General features: G+C 47.6%; 1 protein-coding gene across 1 annotated transcript in view; it reads left to right on the top strand.

Annotated features, from left to right (window-relative positions):
• Nucleotides 1–14,970, top strand: part of DNAH6 (dynein axonemal heavy chain 6) — a 226,064-nt gene extending 211,094 nt beyond the window's left edge. The window contains exons 71-77 of the mRNA XM_081101535.1: nt 349–478; nt 5,525–5,652; nt 8,005–8,190; nt 8,726–8,798; nt 9,670–9,821; nt 12,078–12,300; nt 14,696–14,970. Coding sequence (XP_080957661.1) covers nt 349–478; nt 5,525–5,652; nt 8,005–8,190; nt 8,726–8,798; nt 9,670–9,821; nt 12,078–12,300; nt 14,696–14,799 — 996 coding nt within the window. The 3' untranslated portion in view covers nt 14,800–14,970. The remainder of the gene's footprint in view (nt 1–348; nt 479–5,524; nt 5,653–8,004; nt 8,191–8,725; nt 8,799–9,669; nt 9,822–12,077; nt 12,301–14,695) is intronic.
• Nucleotides 14,971–24,476: the final 9,506 nt, after the last annotated feature.

The raw sequence follows: 24,476 nt of genomic DNA, 5'->3' as shown, positions 1-24,476 counted from the left end.
GCTGGGAATCAAACCCACAACCCTTTGGTCCATGGGGTCGATGCTCTAATCACTGAGCAAAACCAGCCAGGGCCTAAAATTTATCCTTATAGCCATTTTTAAGTACAGTTCAGTGCATTAAGAAATTCACATTGTTGTCCAACTGAAATATTTTAATCATAACACTGACAATGATGTACTGTGCATTTCCAATGAGGATATTTTACCAACTCTATCTTCAAAATAAAATATAAAAATTTCTTGTTTTTTTAATAACTGCCATTATTTCACTAAGTGAACTATAGGTGCTACAAAATTATGTGTTGAGAATTGGCATCTTCACTATTCTGTCTCTTCCCACGGTTACAGTACAAAGAGACCACCACTTTAATCAACACCATACTTGAAGTTCAGCCAAGGTCATCTTCTGGTGGAGAGGGAAAGAGCAATGATGAAATTGTCCAAGAACTTGTTACTTCTATCCGGAGCAGAGTTCCAGGTAATAAATAATCTCTGGCAACTGTATATAATGGAACTTTTAGGAGTAAACTCAGAGAGCTGAGTGATAGCAGGTGTCCAAATTGCTTATTATGCAGACTTGTCTTTACATAGAAAGCTATTGTGATGTGGCACAGTCCATTCATAGACTAGAGGCCTACAGCACCTCAACTGCCAGAAGCATAAGGAGCAAGTTGGTTTCTAGCCACTGTAACTTTCATCAGACTTTTTTCTGAGCTTCCTAATGTCTCTAGAGCTGTGCTGTCCAAGAAAGTAGCCGCTAGCCACATGTAGCTACTTAAACTTAAAAATAAATTTAAAATTTCTTTTCTTGGTGGCACCAGTGGCATTTCAAGTGCCCCCATATTGGATAATAAAGATCATTTCCATTATCATAAAAGGTTCTATTGGACAGCCCTGCTCTAGAATCCATGTCACTTTTCTTCTCCATTCAAGATAAGTAGCTGAATTAATTTCACCTTGTTTTCTGGTGAGTTAAGGAATCTTCCTAAATGATCAGAGAGAAACACTTTTGTTAAAATGACTGCAGATGTAGATTTATTAATCTATTGCTCGTGGTTGGAAGAGATGTAATTATAGGGAAACAAAAATTTAAGCAGAAAATAAAACAATGACTATAAGAGTAAACTGTATTTCTCACTCTACTCACAATAATTCTCACACCAAATGTGTGGATCGTTCCCTCACATTAAACAGTTCTCCAACTCTCTGGACACCAACTGGGTGTCCCTACAATTTAATTATGACACTAACTGTCCAGAGTGAGCACAGACTCCACAGATTAAAGGCTCAGTCCCACAACAAGACTGCCCCCCCAACTGTAGATGCCGCTTGCAAGTCCCAGGTTGCGATCTGTACTTCTGACCAACCAGCTACAAATCAAGGGTTCCCACAACCCCAGCCCCTTCTTGGGTTCAGTAATTTTCTAGAACAGCTCACGGGACTCAGAAAACAATTGCCTCTATAGTTCATTTGAAAGGCTATCATGAAGGAGAGCGATAAAGAGCCAGATGAAGAGATCCTTGGGCAGGAGCTCTGTCCCCGAAGAATCAGGGTGCACCACTGTCCTGGCACATGGATGTGTCCACCAGCCCGGGTTAATTCAGCTATTTATCTTGAATGGAGAAGAAAAATGACATGGATTCTAGAGCAGGGGCTGCCCAATAGAAGCTTTTATGATAATGGAAATGATCTTTATTATTCCAATACTAGAAGCCAGGTACACAAAAATTTGTGCACTCGGGAGGGTCCCTCAGCCCAGCCTGTGCCCTCTCGCAGTCTGGGACCCCTCGGGGAATGACCACCTGCTGGCTTAGGCACACTCCCTGGGGGATTGGGCCTTAGCTGGCAGTCAGACATCCCTCTGGCAGCCCGGGAGCCCTCAGGGGATGTCCACTTGCCAGCAGGGAGCAGGACTAGCTGCAGTCGGACATCCTTAGCCCTGCTGAGGAGGCGGAAGAGGCTCCCACCACCACCGCTGTACTGGCAGCCATCAGCCTGGCTTGTGGCTGAGCAGAGCTCCCCCTGTGGGAGCACACTGACCACCAGGGGGCAGCTCCTGCATTGAGCGTCTGTCCCGTGGTGGTCAGTGTGTGTCATAGTGACCAGTGATTTCCAGTCGCTCTGCTGTTAGGGTCAATTTGCATATTACCCTTTTATTATATAGAATAGAGGCCTGGTGCATGGGTGGGGGCCAGCTGGATTTCCCTGAAGGGTGTCCAGGATCAGGGTGGGGGTCCCGCTGGGGTGCCTGGACAGCCTGGGTGAGGGGCTGAGGGCTGTTTTCAGACTGGTCACAGCCCCTTCGGGGTGGAGGTCCCCTCTGGGGTGCCTGGCCAGCCTGGGTGAGGGGCTGATGGCTGTTTGCAGGCTGGCCACAGCCCCCAGCCACACAAGCTCCCAGTGAAAGCTGGCTGGAAGCAGGTATATGGGATTTATTTAGCTTCGATAATTGAAACTTTGTTGCCTTTTGCAGAGGCCACAGCTGGCCAGAGCAGGCAGGAAGCTTGGCTTCCTCCATCTCTGGTGCAACCAACCAAGCTTCCTGCTTGCTCCAGCTCTGTGGCTGCCGGCCACCATCTTGGTTGGGTTCATTTGCATATAGTCGCTCTGATTGGCTTTGTGTGCATGGCTTGGGCATAGCAAAGGTACGGCCAATTAGCATCTTTGTCTTTTATTAGTGTAGATGGGGGCACTTGAAATGCCACTGTGCCACTGAGAAAAGTAATTTTAAATTTAATTTTAAGTTTAAGTAGCTACATGTGGCTAGCGGCTACTTTTTTGGGCAGCACAGATCTAGAGAAATTAGGAAGCTCAGAAAAAACGGCTCTCCAGAGCCTTTTGGTTGTGCTTTTATGGAGGCTTCATATCGTAGGCATGGTTGGTTGATTAAATCATCAGCCCCCAGCCCCTTTCCTCTCCCAGGAGGTCAGAGAATGAAGCTGAAAGTTCCAAGCCGCTAATCACAGGGCTGGTTCTGCTGACAACCAGCTTCCCCATGCTTTGGGTTCTTAAAAGTCAGCTCATTAACATAAGCTAGATGTGGTTGAAGGAGGCTTGTTATGAATAACAAGAGATGCTGTTTTTACTTTTATCACTCAAGCTGTTTCAGGAGCCAGAGTCAAAAACCAAATGTTATGAAAAGTGATGCCCCTGTTGTTTTTCTCACTTACAAAATTACAAGGGTTTTAGGAAATCTGGTCAGGAGCTAGAGATGAAGACCGAAATATATATATATTCTTGTTATATTACAGTATCACAGATTGAATCTTGCCAAGTGCCCCAGAAAAAAAAAGGGGGCCAGTGTGACCTCATAAACCAGTTATTTGCCTCCTAAAACAGGCCTCAAAAGAATCTCTTCTTGAGCAGAGTCCTGTTGATGTTGAAGCACACTGAGTCAGTTATTTTAGAAAGCAATTTTTAATAAGTCTAGGAGGACTAGGTGAAATGGGGTGAAGATGGATGGATGGATGGATGGATGGATGGATGGATGGATGGAAGGATGAAGATAAAGTGTATTTGTCTCAGAGTTCCACTGACACCTAGGAGGTTTTCTCCCCAAGCTTCATAAAGCTTATACTTTTACTGTGAAATAAGTGATGCCATCTGCTGAGAATAGGGGCAGGGATGCAACTGGCTCAACAAGAGAACCGAGGGTTTGGAACACCTGAGGCAAACTGTTATCAGTGAGGTGCCCTCCGTGTCCCCACCTGTTACCAGTGGAAGTGGAGTTCTTGGGGTGCCACAGGCGAAAGAATTCCTGAGGCTCCCACAGGAGTTATTGTGGCGAGCTTTATTGATGAGGTAAAATTAAGGGGGTTTTCTTCCAAGGTCCCATCTTCCTCTGTCTCACTATGGAAAAAGTCCAGTCTAGTCTTCAGCAGGTCTAGGGTTAAAGCCTCTGCCCAGCGTTTCCTCTCCATATCAAAGCACAGTTCAGTCCAGCATATGACCAGCTTAGCTTGTGTTCCCAGCTGTAGCCCAAGGCTATGTGGTTGCTTAAGGGCACATAGTAGGCTAGCATGAGGGCAAGTGTGGGTCGCGTAGCAAGGGAGTGCAAGGGAGTAGGGACAAGGCTAGGCAGAGAGAATTCTTTGTCTGGATTTCACTGCACTTGCAGTGCTCCACCCCCAGCCAATTATCTTTTTCCCAGGACAGACTGACAGGTAAACACCTTCCCTAAGTCACCCGACTTCATTTCGAATGCATCCAACTCCCCCTTTGTTTGACCCCTCCCCCCAGTGACTTGCACGGAATGGACCAGAGGTTCCCTGGGGAGTATCAAGTTGCAGCTTCCCGGTGAAGCTGCCCAGATGACCATGCTTATAATGTCTGGCCACCCCTTTGCTCTCTTTCTGTTGCTAATATTACATACTAGCTAAGCCTGGCTGGCGTGGCTCAGCGGTTGAGCGTTGACCTATGAACCAGGAGGTCACGGCTGGATTCCTAGTCAGAGCACATGCCCGGGTTGCAGGCTCTATCCCAGTAGGGAGCATGCAGGAGGCAGCCTAACAATGATTTTCTCGCTCTCATAATTGATGTTTCTATGGCTCTCTCTCCTCCTGCCTCTCTGAAATCAATAAAAATACATATTCTTTTAAACTAGCTAGTTATGATGATGACAAAATGATAGAAGGAGAAGACGAAGCGCATGTGGACCCAAAAGATTGGACTAACCCACGCTGCTTGTGATTTTTTTACAGCAGCCAAAATGTGACTGGTTAGGAAGGAATTTGATAGGTGCGTTTCAGAGCCACTCATTTACCCACACTTTATTCAGATATGCAAGGAAATACACTTCCTTCATATTTTTGGAGTTTATATGAGCCTCCACTTGCTGGATTGTAGGGGAAAAGAAGAACAAAATTTCTGTTCCAGCTTGAACCAAGGGCCTGTTTCATAATTCAGTCAGTCCCTTTGAATTATGCTCAGTAACTTGGCATAAATGCAAATTCTCTCTCATCTCTCGGTCTCTCACTGCCAACCCTCCTCTCCCATATGCCACACAGGTGTGCTGGGAAGAGTTGGGCTTATGAACCTGCAAGGCCGAGGAGACTCAGGGCCCCTGGCACCTCTGTTCTCAGGGATGTCTCGGATCTACCCGGTAGCTGCTTGTCCTGCTAGCATTTGCCACCGATGACTGCATGGCCTGTCTCCCATTCAGCCTAGGCCCAGGCGCAGGAGAAGTTGGCTTCAAGAAAGCTTAAGAGCCCTAACTGGTTTGGCTCAGTGGATAGAGCGACGGCCTGTAGACTGAAGGGTCCCAGATTTGATTCCGGTCAAGGGCATGTACCTTGGTTGTGGGCACATCCCCAGTAAGGGGTGTGCAGGAGGCAACTGATTGATGTTTCTCTCTCATCGATGTTTCTAACTATCCCTCTCCCTTCCTCTCTGTAAAAGATCAATAAAATATATATTTTTAAAAAAAGAAAGAAAGAAAGGCTAAGACAAGTAAATTACAACCATAACGATATGAGGACAGAAATTAGTGATAATCGATCTGAGGAATTGACTCTCTATGTTTCAGAAATACTAGAAATGGAGAATGCTTCTGAGAGCCTTTTCATCAAGGACCCTCAAGGACGCTTTAACTCCTTGACCACTGTTCTTGGACAAGAAGTGGACCGGTTTAACAATCTGCTGAAATTAATCCACGTATGGGCGCTCACTGCCATCATTGCTGTGGGGTATCAAAGCTGTGTAGAGAATTATATAACATGAGTGTGCTTAGAGGCTTCCCTTCCCATCACTTCAACATTTCCATTTGAATATGCTAACAATTCTTCAAACCCGACTTGTTTAAAATTGAATTTACACTTCCCAAACAAGGCCACGTTACCTCTCTAATAATGGCTTGGTGTATATGGGACATTACAAATCCTCTATCTCCTCATTATCCTTACACCCTTAGAATTACCATTGACAGATCAGAAATGTGATCAGAGACTACTTTAGAGAACTAAAGCATTAGAGATATAGTTCTCGTTCCTGATGTCTAGTTTGCATTGAATAAGATTGCATTTATGAGGACTGTGAAAGCCCGCATTTCTCAAAGTGTGGGTCACAAAACACCTGCAGTAAAATCCACTCTGCCCCAGGTTCAAAATATAACTCCTGATCCCACTCCAGCCCTGAGAGAGAATTTCTGGAAATTCCTGGGAAGATGGACTTTTTTAAAAGAAAACTCCCCCAAATGATTTCACTGCAACTAAAACTTGAGAGCAACTCTTTGGTCTTTTGCCTTATGCTCAGGAGTATGTTCTCGCTACATGGTCTGGACTGTGTCATGATGGCTAAACACCTTCCTGGTTTCTACGTGTATAACATTGATAAGGGAAACACAAAAGCTATTAGAGACCCAATATAGAACAATAACAGGAGAAGTTTTACCACCAAGCAGGGAACCAAATACCTACCACAGAGTCAAGGCTCAGTGATGAGATTGGGGAGGACAGATGGAGTAAATCTTTTAAAGCCAAAGGCCATCTGTCCCCTCCTAAGAAAACAAAGTCTCTGAATGTTGCTGGTGGCTGGCAATGCCTAGCCTCATGGGTCAGGGGTACACAGCAGCAGCTGAATATAGGAAGTCCTCACCTTGGGACTATGGCATCGAGGCAAGTATACACCAGTGTCAGCAGGCCAGGTCCCCAGCTCAGGGCCAATTACCTTCTGTCTTGAATGAATCAGGATACAGATTAAGCTGCTGTGATAAAGATCCCCCAGTATAGCAACCAAAACAATATAGAAATTCACTTGTCTCTCAGCTGCCTGCCCAGAGGGAGCCCTGTCTAGGGCAGGTAGTTTGTCTTGCTTTCTGAGCTCATCCAGGGATCCCAGAGAGAGGGTTGGATCTTCCAGCCTTAACAGGTAGCTGCCACTTCTGGGTCTAAGGTGGCTGCTCCCACTGTCCCCTTTTGCTAGTCACTGGGGGGCGAAGAGAGCTGAGGGAAAGCAGCTTCCTCATAAAAATGTGATCCAGAAGTTGCATGCATCATTTCTTCTTGTATCCATTAGCCAAAATGGTCACATGACCACACCCTAGCTGCAAGCCTGGCTAAGAAATAGAGCCTCACCCTAACTTGTTTGGCTCAATGAATAGAGCGTCGGCCTGCGAACTGAAAAGTCCCAGGTTCGATTCCAGTCAAGGGCATGTACCTTGGTTGTGGGCACATCCCCAGTGGGCGGTGTGCAGGAGGCAGCTGATCGATGTTTCTCTCTCATCGATGTTTCTTACTCTCTATCCTTCTCCCTTCCTCTCTGTAAAAATCAATAAAATATATTCTTTTTAAAAAAAAAAAAAAAAAAAAGAAAGAAATAGAGCCTCTGGGTGGATTGCTCTCTGCTGGTTAAAACTAGGGGGTGGGGAGGACTGGTGTTCAAAGGAAGAAGAGGAGATGGGTGCTGCTCATCCCTTGTCTCGTCCACATCCCCCGCTTGAAGACAGACAAGTCTAAGCATCACTTCCTCCATAAACGCTTCCTGGACACCAGCCCTCCCCTCCAACATCCCATGACTTAGGAACCCTTCCTCAGGGGCCATCATTTCTGGTTCTGTGTCTGTCCCTGTAATTACCACATTGTTTTGTAATCACCCCTCCCTGAGGAAGGCTTTCCCAATGGAAAATGACTTTCTTAAAGAAAAAGGGACTGGTATATTAGCCATCTCTGTTTCCCTAGTACCTGGCGCATACTAAATCTTCCAGTGGCATTGTTCAAAACCATTTCTTTTGGCTGCTGGGGACATTTCTCTTCCTCTCTTCTTCCCACTTCATTGGATTCCGCTACTAACTGCCGGAACTGCCCCCCACCCCATTATTTTACACCCCATGGTTGCATGTTGTAAAGATGCATGGAGGATGGGAGGGTCTGACCCACCAGACAGTATGCAGAGAGTATGGAACCCAGCAAGAGGGCCTATCAGCCGGCAGCACCTGCCACCACCAATGGGTGCGTTTCCCACTTGCTAATTACATCTGTGCAGGGCATCAACCCTTTCTTGTTCTCTTAGACTTCTCTAGAAACACTCAACAAAGCCATTGCTGGATTTGTGGTGATGTCTGAAGAAATGGAAAAGGTGTATAACAGTTTCCTCAACAACCAAGTTCCCTCGCTGTGGTCCAACACAGCCTACCCGTCCCTGAAACCACTAGGATCATGGGTCAAAGACCTTATTCTGAGGACCGCATTTGTGGACGTAAGAAAATGCTCTTCTGTGGGATTTGATAAATCTGGCGATGCAGTTGGCCCTAAGGTCCGTAGGAAGCCCTAGCTAACATATCGACAACCCTTGAGGAATCATCTCAGCCCAAGGAAACAGATCCTCTCAGAATGGCATCACTTTAGACATGTCGTGCTCATTGTAATGGGGTTTGCCCCAGGCCCTTATCCCAACATCCCATTTTAATTCCATGCCATCCCTGGAGATTCATATTTCGTTCACGGGACCCCACTGTGAGGTACAGAACCAACCTGAAATGGGCCCGAACCCCAGTGTGGCCTTGCTACCATCTCCCTCTTGTCCGCCCTCTGTAATAACCAGGTTCTGGGTTTGTGGTCAGGCTGCGGGGTGAGGGCAGGGCCAGGGCAGGCGGGCAGGATGGGGCTGGCGGCTCACCCAGGACTGCTTTAGATTCTGCCTCCTGAGAGGCCCTCCAGAATCTGACCTTGATTTAAATGACAAACTCCGTCTCAGGAAAACAGTACATGTTGGTGTAATGTGTCTCCTTCAGCTGTGGCTCAAACGAGGGCAGCCTAAGTCCTTCTGGATCTCTGGGTTCTTCTTCCCTCAAGGATTTCTAACAGGTACGAGTGCTTTCCCCACGGACGCCCCCCAGGAAGGCATGGTGTGCTCGGGCCCGGGCCTCTAAGATGGGCAAGATGGCATGGCCGAGACTGGCCTCACCATGAGGCTGTTGACTTATAGGGAAGTCCAGTGAGGCCCAGCTCTTCCTGGCTTGCCAGGGAAAAGGATGACAGAAACAGCAGATGTTCCCTAACCCCTGCCCTTGTCGGGTGATGCAAACACCGCTGCCCCTGTGGACACAAACAATGAGCCCCAGATCCCCGTGCAACGCGTGCTCCAGGGCACCACACGCCCTCCAGCTGCTCCGGCTCCAAGTCTAAGCAGCTTCCCTCCCTCTAAAACTCTTTTAAGAAAAATTTTATTTTTTCATGATAGCTGACTAAAAAATACTCTTGATGTCCTTTCCTCAGCCCAGGGGGCGGTGGGATGTTATTTCAGGGATTCCTGCTAGAGAGCCCCAGAGTGGGCCAGGGCCACTGGGCTGCTAGATGCTAATCAGCTGAGCCCTTTTCCTCTCTCCTCCTGAATCCCCAGTAAACAGCCCATACAAGACAGCTGAACAGGACTGTCAAGTTGGGGAGACTGCGTTCTGGAACCCAGGGCAGAGCAGTGCACTTCAGACTTAGTCTCCTTCCCTCTCTTCCCAGCCATGACCACAATACACGTGTTGGCCCCGCCCCTCCTAGCATCACCCACAGGCTTCCTGTCTCCGCGAACTAATTCAGAATAAGGTGCCAATGGTTGCCCCTTCTCCGTGGAGAGGAAGCTCTCTAATGCTAGAGCAGCCTGGTTGGGGGCAAGTGGGGGCTGTGTTTGGACAGCAGTGATCTTGGTCAGAGGAACCATTTTTCTGATTTTTTCTGTTTACAGGAACTCTTCAAAATCATGCTCGGAAATACAATTTGCCTATAGATGAGCTGAGTTTCAAGTACAACGTAATTCCTGTCTATCGGGATCAAGCCGCAGTTATAGAAGCTGCCAAGACGGTGAAGTTTGGAGAAGAACTACCCATGGACCTGCAGGTATTGTCTCCCTGACTGTTGTGATAGCAAAGCAGTATCTGTCCCACTGTCATTCGGTATCTCTGCCAACCTCCCCTGCCTCCCATATGTGAGAGCAAAAGGGGCAGGATGGGGCTCATACCCCCCAAATCAAGCTCCCCAATTAGCAGTGACTAGATCTGAACCCAATGTGGGACAGGGGGAGGAGGTAGAGGTGGTGCCTACACCAGCAAGCAGTTCTCAAACACCAGCTGGGAGACCTACAATTCAGCTCAATTCTGACGCTACCCAGAGATAGCATCTGACCCCACAGGTTAAGAGTTCAGTCCTACAAGATTGCTCCCCACCATCCCCATTTCAAATGCCAGTTTCAAGCCCAGTTTCAATGCCAGTTTCAAGTCACCTGTGCTTCTGACCCACTGGCTATATATCAGAGGTTCCCATGACTCCATTTGGGCTTCAATCAATTTGCTAAAGTGGCTCAAAGAACTCAGAGAAACTTTATTTTTAATATGTTTTATTGATTTTTAGAGAGAGAGGAAGGGAGAGAGAGATAGAAACATCAATGAGAGAGAAACATCGATTGGCTGCCTCTTGCACGCCCCCAGCTGGGGATCAAGCCTGCAAACTGGGTGTGTGCCCTTATAGGGAATCAAACCAGCAACCTCTTGGTGCATGGGTCGATGCTCAACCAGTGAGCCACACCGGCCAACCGAGGGCGGGTGCCTCTGGGTGCCCCGGGACCAGATAACAGGCAATAAGGGCTGGGGTTGTAAAGAGCAGGTGCCTCCAGGACTAAGTTGTTTCAGCCACAAGGTTGTAAATCTTTCCATGATGATGGCAGTTCTCAGGACAGGAGGATGGACTGCATTCTGGTGTTAGAGCCCATATCCCAGGGCGTACAACTTCCAGCCAGGTTAGAATGTGCTTTCTCTAATCAGAACAAAACAGTCATGGTAACAGAGCATGATGAATATTCTTCCTTTATTTCTTGTAACAGCTAGTCCCCTATATTCTATTTCTGCCCCTAACACGAATAGGCATGCGCGAAGGGCTGTTTAAACTCTTTGCTCACACAGTTTACAACCTCCCGAGAGAGGCTCTCAAAGTGGAGTTCCCAGACCAGCAGCAGCAGCATCGCCTGGGAACTTATTAGAAATGCAAACTCCAAGGACTCCTTCCAGGCCCACTGACTCAGAAATCTGTATATTTTAACATGTCCTCCATGGGGGTCTTAACCCGCTAACCTTAGAGAACCACGGCTCTGGCACGTTAGTGATTCTCAACCTTGACTGCAGGTTAAAATCACCTGTAGTGCTATGTTCCAATGCCCAGGCCACATCTCAGTTAGATGAGGATCACCCCAACACATTGGGCATCATTGTTTTATAAAGCTCCCCTGGTGATTCCTGTATACAACCAGGGGTGTGAACCAACGCTGCCAAGCTGAGCTACCCAGCGTAGAGGCACGGAGATGTTTATGGGGAAAGGGAGCCTCTGACTCGGTTCACCCCAGTGGGCCTTATATGTGTCATGAAATCAAAAATTTGCTCCAGATTGCTCTTGCCAATAACGTATCCACTAACCCAGTGGTCGGCAAACTCATTAGTCAACAGAGCCAAATAACAATAGTACAACGATTGAAATTTCTTTTGAGAGCCAAATTTTTTAAACTTAAAGTATATAGGTAGGTACATTGTTATTAACTTAATTAGGATACTCCTAAAGCTTAGTAAGAGCCACACTCAAGGGGCCAAAAAGCTGCACGTGGCTCGTGAGCTGCAGTTTGCCGACCACGGCACTAACCAATCAGTGGAATTGGGGTGAATGGCTTTTGCTAACTAAACCTGCCTTAAAATATCATGGTATTAGTAGGAACTGTTCCTGGGAAATTCTATCAGCATCCACTCTACTCAGATCTGCTCCCATAGCCTTGAAAGACCTTGCTGACAAATAACTGATGGTCATCACAGCCCTCTTATCCCGCCTGCTTCCCATGAGGAGGGAAAAGTCTTAACATCATGATCGCTATGCTGAAGCACATGAAGGGTTTCCCAGGGGTGTCGCCTATCAGACATGTTGATGGAGTATGCGGTTTGGTGTCAAGCTAAAAAAGCAAGTTATTTTACCTGTCGGAGCCTCTCGACAGTATTCTCCTCGCGAGAATATGAGGAACAGCAGCAATCTGGTTCTCAGAATTAACTGAGGAGGATGTGGGGCCACAGCTGCTGACCACCTTCTCCTCTTCTCACCTGTAAACTTCTGGGTGTGTTTCAGTTGCCCTCTCCTGAGGACGGTGTTCTCGTTCATGGGATGTTCATGGATGCTTTCCGGTGGGACGATAAGGCGATGGTGATAGAAGATGCGTTGCCCGGACAGATGAACCCAGTGCTGCCTGTGGTGCATTTTGAACCTCAACAAAATTACGACGCAAGCCCAGTACTTTATCAGTCCCCACTTTATAAAACAGGGGCCCGGGCAGGAACACTCTCAACCACAGGTAAGGATGCTCTGACCCTGGTACTAATAATGACCAAATGCAAACTACAGTCGAAGCCCAAACACTAAGCTCTCCCTTGGTCCAACTAGCTAGGCTTAAAATGAGGCCCACTTATACAAATTTACGAATGCTGTAAACTCTGTTGATTTTAATATGGAGTATGATTGGATATTTTAAAACCGATGATTGCTTCTATTAGTCTAATGAGTAGAAGATAGTTTATTGAGCAGTGACTTCTAATTTTTCAATGATGGCGTGAGTCGGCACTAAAATCTCTCACCAAATCCACTGAGACTCATCAAAGAGATTTTAAAATAAATTATTAAATGGAATGTCAGGCTGCAAAAATGGAAATCTGAGTAGACCTGAAACTGAGTTACGGCCCTGAAGAAAGGAACCAGACAGAAAGAGAGCTCTCTGAACAGATAAGCTGAAGAACTGAAGGAAGACAGCGAAGGGTAAGCAAGGAAGATGAGCTGAGAAAATCCCTCAAAATTCACAATGCAATTTTTTAAAAAAGGAACACTGTGGGAAAAGCCGACATTCCCAACATTAATCCAGTAGGCAATCTGGGAGAAAGTAGAGAAAATGAAGAGTGATAATATTTTTTAAAATAATGGCCAATCATTGCCCAGAAAAGAAGAAACACTTGAGATCTCATATTAAGAGATCTCACAAAGTCTGTTAGGGATAATTTTTTAAAACATAAACAATCAAATTTTTAAAAGTAACTTAGGTATAGCAGAGTGATCCTTAAGACTATCAGAGATGTCCGGCCGGTGTACTCAGTGGTTGAGTGTTCACCTATGAACCAGGAGCTCACTGTTCGATTCCAGGTCAGGGCACATGCCAGGATTGCAGGCTAGATCCCCCGTAGGAGGCGTGCTGGAGGCAGCTGATCAATGATTCTCTCTTATCATTGATATCTCTCTCTCTCTCTCTCTCCCACTTCTTTCTTCTCTCTGAAATTAATAAAAACATATTTTTTAAAAAGACTATCAGAGATAAAATCCTCAAAGCAAAGAGGTAAAACATATTAACATGCTGAAATTAAAATTCCAGAGAATCAGATTGATAGACAACTCTCATGATCCACAATGCATATAAAAAGATAATAGAGAAACATCTTCAAAGGCCGGAGACAATACAACTTTGAACCAAAATTGGAAATACAAGCAAATTTATCATCCAAAAGAGAAAGTGTGATAAAGACAATCTTAGACATACAAAGGCTCTAAATTAATAACCACTGGCTCTCTATTTAACACACACACATACACACACTTAAATCTTTCAAAGCTTGACCATAAAAATGATTTTAATAATAATTTAGAACTAAATTACCAAATGATAGAAATATGGGAGATGAAGCAGGGCAGAAAGAACTAAAAAAAATGCTTCCCTTTTGAATAGAGAATATAGATACTGACACTTATTTTTCTAATAAAATATTCAGTTAAAGTATGTTATGTAAGGGTAACATACAGAATAGAACTAAAATAGACACCCCTATCACCTGCATGATCTCCCACTCCTATTATAAATCTAAAAAGTATTAAGAAGCTAGGAGCCCTAGCTGGTTTGGCTCAGTGGATAGAACAGCCGTGGGCAAACTACGGACCGCAGGCCGGATCCGGCCCGTTTGAAATGAATAAAACTAAAAAAAAAAAAAAAAAGACCGTACCCTTTTATGTAATGATGTTTACTTTGAATTTATATTAGTTCACACAAACACTCCATCCATGCTTTTGTTCCGGCCCTCCGGTCCAGTTTAAGAACCCATTGTGGCCCTCGATTCAAAAAGTTTGCCCACCCCTGGGATAGAACATCAGCCTGCGGACCAAAGAGTCCCAGGTTCAATTCTGGTCAAGGGCACATGCCCAGGATTGTGGGCTCGATCCTCAGTAGGGGGCATGCAGGAGGCAGCCAATCAATGATTCTCTGTCATCATTGATATTTCTATCTCTCCCTCTCTGTTCCTCTCTCAAATCAATAAAAATATATTTTAAAAAAGAATAAGAATAAGAAGAAGCTAGGAGATGCCTGGCTGGCCAGCATAGCTCAGTGGTTAAGTGTCAACCTATGAGCCAGGAGGTCAGGGTTCAATTCCCGGTCAGGTACATGCCCAGGTTGTGGGCTCGATCCCCAGTGTGGGGCATGCAGGAGGCAGCCGATCAATGATTCTCATCATTGATGTGTCTCTCTCTCCCTCTCCCTTCATCTCTGAAATCAATAAAAATATTTTTTAAACGGTGAATAAAATCACCACAGGGATGCTGTCAACAAAATCCAGACTCTGGAACACCCAGTTACCTTGACTCCTAGTGCCGTACTGTTTGTATAAAGGGATTAGTCTTTAAGTAATGACCACGCTTTCTCCTGTATCCTTCACTAGGTCATTCAACCAACTTTGTGGTGACCATCCTTTTACCCTCCGAGAGGTCCAAAGATTACTGGATTGCCAAGGGCTCGGCTTTGCTCTGCCAGCTGAATGAGTGAAAGGGGCCGCTCAATGCTGAAAAGGAAGCAGGCCAGGGCTCTCTGTAGGGAAGAATCTGCATAATTTATATGTTAGCAAAACAGTATTACTTCTGATCTGATTTAATGGTAGTAAGTGTGGCTTTTTACTTCTCTTATAATCTAAAATAAAGTGTTTGAGTTTTTCTTTCTGTTGGTAATTCAAGCTTTGATGTGAAAACAGTGGGTTCAGTTCCCACCTCTTCAACTTGCTCCCTCTTCCCCACATGAGATCCAGGAAACTGGCCCTTAGTGACCTGGGGGACACCACTCCCTGCCCCCGCGGGCAGCCAGAACTCAGCACTTTCTTACCCACACAGGCTCCCTTCCTCATCACACAAATATGAAAGGCCTGGTATGCACTTCAGTCACATGGCCCCGGGTGATGATGAAGACCAGATTTCTAGGCCAGACAAAGGCTCAGCCTTCATCATGGGAGGTTGATGCTGTGACCATGACAACTGGAAGCAAATGAGCCGGATGATAAGATCCTGGCCCACGCGCCGGTTCCCGCACTCCCCGTGGCTATATTACAACCCTTGGAAGAGCCTGTGCTTTCACCGAAGTGCAGGTGGTCCTGGCCAGGGCCCAGGAATTTTCCCTTCCGCTTTAGGGTGAACCTGTGAACGCTGTCCAAGTGCCACCAGGTGGAAGAACTGGGTCCGTCATAGTGATCCAGTCCTCCCATTTACCTCCTCTCCCTCATGCCCATTCCTATCAAAGCAAAGAGCAGACTCAAGTCACAGAGCAGCAGGGAGCGCCTCTTGAACTCCTCTGAGTTCAGTGCAGAAGTCAGAAGCCGCTCTTGGTGTTTCAAGCAGGAACAGGTGCTCACTAAGCTTTGGGAAGGGCTGCAGCTGCTGAAGTCAGGGGGTTGACACTAGGCACCCCAGCAGCTGTAATCCAAGGTCAGAAAGCGGCAGGAAACCTTACAACTCACCAGTACACCAGGCTGGTGCACAGCTGACTACACAGTGGGGTATAGAGCTTGGCCCCCGCACAAACCTGGCTCTGCTGGACCCTGCTCTTAACTGCCACCGCCACTGAAGAGAAAGCTCTTCTGCCCCCTCAGCCCTCCAGCCTCACAAACATAAATCTCACTATGAGAATCTTAGTTACGGCAGCAAGGGAATCTGGAAACGTTTAGACCTCCTGCCCCTGCAATACAGGGCGTGCAGAGGTGGTGGACATGGATCCTAAGGGCCATCACACCATTCTCTTTTCCATGAGATCCTCAAAGATCTCTGGGCCCAGGAAATGACTGAGTGAACCCACAAGAAGGTCTCTGGCAAGGAAGGAAAGACCCAAGCCATCAAGCTACCCTACACCAGGTGAGGAACAATGGCATCTGCTTCATGTCGGCCCCACCCAACTTCTAGGAAGACCCTCTGGGTTGCAAGCTACTAAGAGGCCCAGTAGGACCATAAGGAAACTGTGCCACAGCTGGGAGACCCTGGCCTGGACACATGGTGGGATCAGGGTGAGGGTGGGGGAAGGGAGGCCTCGATCAGCTGGGCAGGGCTAAAAGTTCCGATTTCAGACTAAACTGGGGCAGCTCTACTCTTCCTCGTTTTATATAGACATTTCCAATAAAATTTTATTTGTAAAAGACATAGACATATAAAATAAATACATAACAAGACAGGGGGGGGGGGCGGCATTTGAAAACCCTTTCTTGCACCTGACAAAGCTACCCATCTTCACATGTCAGTGACACACTCAACATACTGCACATAATGACAGCACGTGTCAGGGTGCAGAAGGCAGCCTGCTCACAGACCAGGAATAGAGAGGAGCAGGACAACAGCCCACGGCCCACTGACCCCCCGCATCCAGGTCGGGAGGAATAGGGAGAAGTCCGGGCTGTATCCTAGCTCTGATCAGCTATGTGACCTTTCATTTCCTTGTCAGTAAAGGAGAGGAAACACCCAGCTCACAGGCTGGTTTGGAGGATTAACTGAGTCGGTGTGAGCCTGGCCTCCACCTGAAAACCCGTCAATCACTGTTCTTTTCCTCCCCTGAAGTGTGAGCAGCATGGTGTGATGACAGCACCTGCTCTCGGCCCCCACTGTGCATCCGAACCCCAGGGAGATATTTTTAAAATACTGATTCCTGCCCGGCCAGTATGCTCAGTGGTTGAGCATCGACCTATGAACCAGGGGGGTCACTGTTCGATTCCTGAACACGCCCGGGTTGCAGGCTCCGTCCCCAGTGTGGGCTGTGCAGGAGGCAGCCCATCAACGATTTTCCCTCATCATTGGTGTTCCTATCTCTCTCTCCCTCCCCCTCTGAAGCAATAAAAAATATATATTTAAAAAATACTGATTCCTGACCTCTCTTCCTTCAGGGACAGGTGTCAGGACTAAAAGACAGAATCCCGGAGCCTAGGACAACCAGCAACACACACACACACACACACACACACACACACGCACGCACGCACGCACGCGCGCACACGGAGGCAGGGCCCTCTCCAGCACCCCTAAGGGCAGTGTCAGACCCCAGTCCAGTCAGTCAGCCTGGGACTAGGGCTGAGAAGGGCCAAGGGACTCAGCCCAGACTGCCTTCTGGAGCACACAGTCCAATGGATGAGGAAAAGCCCACAGCCCCCTCTCCCCCCCCCCCCCCCCACCAAAACCAGCAGAGAACAACTAAGGGCCAAGCCCTCCCTCCAAAGCTAAAGGAGAACAGAAGGAAGAGACAGGTGGAGACCTGAGCTACAGAACTTGAGGTTGGAAGACTGTGCTGCATCACTCACTCTGCCACTGTGAAGGTGCTTCTCTCCAAGTCCCCATTTTACTGGTAAAAAACAAACAAACCCCCCCACACACACACACACACACACACAAACGACAACAACAACAGAAAACGAATGAGGTGACCTGTCCATGTTTATGACATTATTGAAGAATTGTAAGGAGAAAGCCTAGGTCAGCAACTGCTCCTTCTGCACACATCCAGCCGCTGGTATTTCTTTCTTTTCTTTTTTAATTTAAATTCTTTTTTGAGTCTCCTTTCTCCCCCATTAACCTCTCCTCACCCCCTGCTGTCTGTGTCCGTTGGCTATGCTCATATGCATGCATACAAGTTCTTTGGTTGCTCTCTTACCCCTTCACCCCCCGCCTTCCCTCATAGGTTGGACAGTCTGTTCAATGCTTCTCAGCCTCTGGTATTTCTGTCCTTAAGTCCAGAGGCTCCTTGAGAAGAGGAGAGAATTATTTCTAAAAGCTCACAAAAGGCAATAATTTTCCAAGTCTGTCTGAATGTACACAGTTAGTAATAGTTAATGGTTAGTAATAGCTGATGCATCAGCCCCAGGCTTTACACTAGGAGGCTCAGAGTCAGGTAGGAGAGAGAAGACAGACACATTTTAGTGGAAGTTTTAAAATTGAAAGGTGCCAGAAAGAAGCTGGGACTCAGTGCTGAGCTCAGAAGAGAGAGGAATGCCTTCTAACGGGAAAGTGTTGTCAGGAGCCCCTTGCAGTGAGAGAGCCACGGGTGATGTTGCAGGCACCAGCCCACCCAGCAATGGTTCGGCCACCCTGGACAATCAGCATGGCTGACTTTGCAACTGCAAAAAGTCCAAGCTGTCATCTCACTCCTCGTAGGGGCCACCTGAGCATTCCCTGCACGGGAGAAGCACCAGAGGCATGGCCTAACCAGAGGTAACCAGCAACTCACCAGCTCCAAAGACAAAGAAAAAGCCTTTGTCGGAGAACTCCTCCAAAAGGGCCTTCACCCGCTCCCCCATCCTCTCATTCCACTTGTAGATGAGCTCCTGGAGTAACTGTCAATCTCCCAAGCAGTGATGAGTTCCTTAGGAACCTCCACCAAAATAAAGAGAAAAAGATTAAGGACAGTCCAGCTGGTGTGGCTCAGTGTTTGAGCATCCACCTATGAACCAGGAGGTCAAGTTCAATTCCCGGTCAGGGCACATGCCCAAGTTGGGGGCTCCATCCCTAGTGTGGGGTGTGCAGGAGGCAGTCGATCAATGATTTGTGCCACGCCAGCACGGCCAAGGGTGAACCTGAGTGGGGGCCGCTGAAAGGCTTAGAAAAGACAGACAAGAGAATGAAAGCTGGGTCTCGGTGGAACACTGCTTCTCTGAGAGCCAGCGACAACACTCACAAGCCGTGTCTTTATTTTATAGCAGATGCCACATGCAAAGGAGGGGCATGATCACGATGTTTACAACATTCTTGTGGGTTTCAGCCCCACTCAACTACATGCACCTGAACTCTATCACTCAGGCACGTGGGGCCACGTGTTCGGACCATAGGGTCCAGCTTACAACTACAGCTGTTGGCTATAATTGTGCTGGGAGGGCCCTGCCCTCCAAGCTGGGACTTGCACGTGGCCCTGAGAGAACTGTGCCCTCTCATTAGTCCAAGTGAAAAGTGAGAGGAGAAAAGGCAGAAAGGGAGGGCTGTGGGGGCAGAGGAGTCTGGCTCTGATCACACTTCCAATCCCTATAGTCCAAAACACTGTAGCCGCGCCCCACAATGATTCTCTCTCATCAATGACGTTTCTATCTCTCCCTCTCCCTTTCTCCCTGAAATCAATGAGAATTAAAAAAAAAAAAATTAGGGGCAACAGAGTTATGAATGAAGTTGCTTAATTTGAGCATCAAATCATGAACCAAGCGGGTCAAGATGCAGTCAAAGAGGAGGAGGAAGTGATGTGCCATTCTTGGAGTCTCCTGCGTGCTGCTTCTCAAACTGCAGTAGCATTCTATGAAACCCAAATGACAGACATTACATGCAGTGCACTGAAAGGACTAGTGGGCTATTTACAACTGTGTTTCTACTCCATTTCAATGATTCTGTTTGATGCCATCTATGTATATAAAAGCCTACGTGACCATTACAACCAAATGACCGGAACGACCGGCCGACCAGTCGCTATGATGTGCACTGACCACCAAGGGGCAAACACTCAACACAGGAGCTGCACTCTGGTGGTCAGTGCACTCCCACAGTCAACCTCCTGCGGCCCCTCCCCCCACCACCTAACCTCCCATGGCCCCTCCCCTCAACCCGCCCCCCCCCCCATGGCCCTGATGGGGGACCAGCCAGCCAACGTCTCGTGGTCCCTCCCCCCTGCCAGCTGGCCCCCCTATAGGCCTCAATCGCCGGCCAAGCCAAGGGACCCCACCCATGCACAAATATGTGCACCGGGCCTCTAGTGTGTTTATATAAGGAGACCATATTTTGGCATAACACACCCATAGTTTTAATTTATTTTAATTCACACATGCTTTGTTAATAAAAATAATTTTACATAGTTAATATTTTAGAACCAATAATTACGATTCTACTCCCAAATACATGGAATTTCTATAAACATTCAACTGTGTTATAAATTCCATTAATATCCAACTGTTTTGTAAATTCCACACACTTAAATTTTCATTATTTCCTCCAATTCCTATTTCCCCCTCTTGCTTTCTCCAATGTCCTTTTCCCTCCTGCCAAATATTTCGCCTGATTCTAGTACACGAGTTGGCTAATTTCAGTATTTACACCAAAATTGTGACAATCAGGGTGGTTCTTGCCACATAGGGGCTATACGTGGGGCTGGCACATTGGGTTCTCTCCTCAGCCCATTGGCTATCGGCTTCCCAACCCTGGGCCTCCTCACCCCTTCCCTTCTAGCCAGCATCTAACCAGGTTATCCATTACCTTAGTCACTCGTAGACCTAGGTATCTATGCTGCCTGCCTCTCCTATCCCCAGCAGCCTCTCAGAGACCTCCCACAACCCCTAGATTCTATGGCACTGCCATCAGTTTCCATTTTATGGATGAGAGATCTACCTCTTTTAGCCATTCCCTTAAAATGATATCCTTTTGTTTTCAAATCAAAAGCCTCATCTTCTCCTTTAGCAGCTTCTTTTCAATTATGTCGTTTATGTAAGATCCTTGTGTCCCGTTCCCCAAACCTCTTCCCTTCAGCAGAACACTCCCTCTGTACCAGCCGCCCCACACAGGCTCCCAGAGATGTCCACTGCCATTCTGCTCCACCTTCTTAATGCCTGACATGACCTGAGACCTGCACCACGCCTCCCTGGCCAGCCGGCCCTCACTCCCCAGTGGCAGACACACTCCCCATATCCCACACCACCCGCAGGCCCTGAGCAGGGCAGGCATGGAGGAGCCCCAGGAAAGAAATGTCCTAGACATCTGTCCCCTACCTGCTCCATCAGCCTCACCATTTGCCTATATAATCTCCAAATCCCCCACCGTGTTAACTTTTCTCTACTGCTTCCACTTTTAATTTCCCAATTGCCCCTGATCTTCCTCCCCATTTCCCCCATTTACCAAGAACGTACATGAGAATTATCACCTCATAAACTCTGCTGTTGCTTCTTTAGTCAATTTCTTGTTTTCCCTTTTCTCTTGCTTGCTGTGCCTGGCGTGCCACACCTACCACTGTAGACTCTCTAGAAAGCTCATTATGTCTTTTGACACTTGTGCGGTGATGTTGGCTTCAGCCTTTCCTTCGTTTTCCCTCTCCCCCGTGCTACCATGCCCTTTTCGCCTCTTATTTTCACTCCCGTTTCCTTAGGATGGGTCCCCAGACCTGGACAGCTTCACTCGCACCCACCAGCTCCTTTCTCTCTTTTCCCAGCGTCCTCCTGTGTGAGGACACTGATCCTGGCAGGTGGAGGCAACACACTCCCTTATCTCAGAAGCTGAGCTGGCACTTGCCACTCCCACATGACCTGGGGGGTGGCGGGGAGACGCCATGGTTTGTCCCGTGGGAAGCTTGTTAATAAAAACATAACAAATACCCATCCACCTCCCTCCTGCAGGGAGGCTGCAGTCCTCTGAGCCCTGACCAACTGTGTCCTTCCCCTCGATGGCCCACAGGTGGCACTGTCCTGTGTGAACACACTGCACAGCTCGGCCAGGCCCTGCAATGCTGCAGGATGGGGTCTGCGTCCCTAGGCTGGTAGCCTTCCGGGCGCTATGTCCACCCCTGTAGGAGCACGTGGACACTTGAGTGGCATCATGCTCACGTGTTCCTGGAAGCCGCTAAAAGCTGCAGGAAAAGGTTTGCTCCATCATTTCTCAAAAATGTCAAAGCCAGGAGGCTTTCAGACTTGGCTGCCTTCCCCTCCCCAGGCTGATTCATGCTGCCTGCTGCCTCAGCCACGAGGCCTGATGGGAATCACGGAAGCTGCGTCCTTTGACTAGGATCCCGGGATTAACTTTAATAGATGCCCCCCTCAGTTCTGAAGTTTCATAAAGAATGTGGTTTCTAGCTGCAGCGTCTCATTCAACATCTATCTCTACCCAATGTTATTTTGAGAGCCCGCCCTGACCTTAATCCTTTGTGCACAGGAAGTGCAGGTGTCCACAGGCGGTCTTTGTTCTTGTGTTCAGATGCCTGCTGAGCTGGGCAGAGGACAAGGGCCCTCGGCTGGGCGCTGTGATGGCTGAAGATGACGGAGCTGAGGTCCCCGCAGTTACACTGTTTGATGAGATCCTCCGTGGTGTAGGGATGTGAGGACTGCCTGCTCGCAGGCTCTCCTGTTCGAAGCAGAGATGGCCTGGAAGAGAGTGGAGAAAAAACAGGCCCTTTAAGTTCACATCATTAGCTGCGGCCTCATTTCTTTGGTCTGTGTTTGATAATGGCCTCACCGCTGTGATGCTGCTTTTTTATTTATTTATTTTTTATGCTGCTATTTTAAAAGGGAACACAGATTCCTGGTTCGTGTCCAAAGAAAAGGACAGTCCTGCCAGCCAGCCGCCATCAGATCACTCCTGGGGAAGTACCTTAAGAGGGACACAGACAATCTGGGACTCCCCCATAAGAGTGACTGAGAGGTGAGGAGACCCAAAGAGCTAGCTTATGAGGAATGGCTGAAGAAGCTGGGAGGAGAGGGAGGGGCTGGGCACACAGACACATGAATGGGTTTCGGTTACATGAAGGACTGGACAAGAATGTATATGTAATATACACAAGTCTTTTCTAACCATCAGTGTGGCATTTGCTGGCTCATGGATTCATTGGGTCCAAGGGATGTTAATGGAAGTCACTGTGTTAAAAAGGGATATGAGAGCAAAACAAAATCAAATAGGTTTTATCTGCTCGTGGTTTCTCAGTCTTTGCTACACTAACATGTGATGTGTTTCTCCTCAAGGGGGAGAGAGGGTGCTGGGTTCCCCAACTTATTTGAGTAAACATCACAAGACAAGGGTTCGCTAGAACATCTTGTGGGAAAAGCCCAAATTCAAGGAATTTTACAAAGCAGGGAATTCTCCGTGGTACTGGAGAGCTTGATCAGAGGGGGGAGGGAGATTCTGGCCCCAGGCGGGAATTGGGGCTGGCACCCTGTAGGAGGCTCTGACAACACTGAAGATGCTGTAGCATTTTCTCTCCCCAAAACCTTGTGCCAATTTGAACTCTAAGGACGTGTTTCTGGACAAAAGGGGTCCATTTGCCTTCACACATCAAAGCCACTAAGAAACAAACGGGAATTTGCAGCAAAGAACATAAGAGTTTATTTTCAGGAAGTGGCCCAGGCCCAGAAACAGGTTAGCTCGTGCTCAAAGGCCTGGCTCCACCATGGCTTCCTGGAACCGGTTCTACGGGGGATTCACTAATCACGGTGACTAAGGGAGTTAGGGTCGTGGTCGTCTACTGGTTGGGCTGTGCTAGGGTAGGGGTAGTTGATCAGTGCACGTGGTTCTGATGTCAGCCATGATGTGGCTTCACGGTCTGGTTTCACCGCTTTTCTGGGCCTGGAGCTGAAACACAACTGAAGCCTGGATGTTACCTTTACTTTGACTGAAACTCTTGTCTCTGTGGTCAGCAGACCCAAGGCTTTGCTCCTAAGATTATCTGATGCTGATCAGAACCTCCTTGTCCTGAAGCTTAATGCTTAAGGGAGTGATTATGCAAGAAGGAGGAGGCAGGTGAGTCAGGGTGAGGAAGCCAGTTTGAATCAAAAGGAAAGATAGGAGGAAAGGTCCTATTAGAGAAATAACGTTTCTATGCCCTTACACAAGAACCTTCGCCAGGTCCAGGTGATTTAAATGTAAGTCCTGGATTAAGGAGCCATCCTATACAATAATCCTATACAATAAAAGGGTAATATGCAAATTGACCCTAACAGCTGAATGATGTGCTATGATGCACACTGACCACCAGGGGGCAGACACTCAAAGCAGAAGCTGCCCCCTGGTGGTCAATGCACTCCCACAGGGGGAGCTCCGCTCAGCCACAAGCCGGGCTGAGGGCTGCGAGTGCAGCATGGTGGCGGGACCCTCTTAGGGAGCTGGCCTAAGCCATCAGTCAGACATCGCCCAAGGGCTCCCAGACTGCAACAGGGCACAGGTCGGGCTGAGGGACCCCACCTCCAGTGCATGAATTTTTCATGCACCGGGCCTCTAGTGTAAAATAGGTATCATTGAATGTCTTTAAAACACTCCAAATGGAATAGGTGTCAGAAGGCCTGAAGGCTATGCAAGTGAAACAAATGGTCCAAGTGGAAGTTGGGTTGGGAAGGCCTTGGTAGACACGACACCTTCAGACTCAAAGATGGATAAACGGTTGTCTTAACTCTGATATATAACAAAATACCACGGCTTAAACAATAGACACTTATTTCCCACAGTTTTGAAGGGAGAAGTCCAAGATCAAGGTGCTGGCTA

The sequence above is a fragment of the Myotis nattereri genome (genome assembly GCF_964212035.1).
Source record: "Myotis nattereri genome assembly, chromosome: 10".
Taxonomy (NCBI): Eukaryota; Metazoa; Chordata; class Mammalia; order Chiroptera; family Vespertilionidae; genus Myotis; species Myotis nattereri.
The sequence above is the reverse complement of the archived record's forward strand: the minus strand, read 5'-3'. Positions and strand labels throughout refer to the sequence as shown.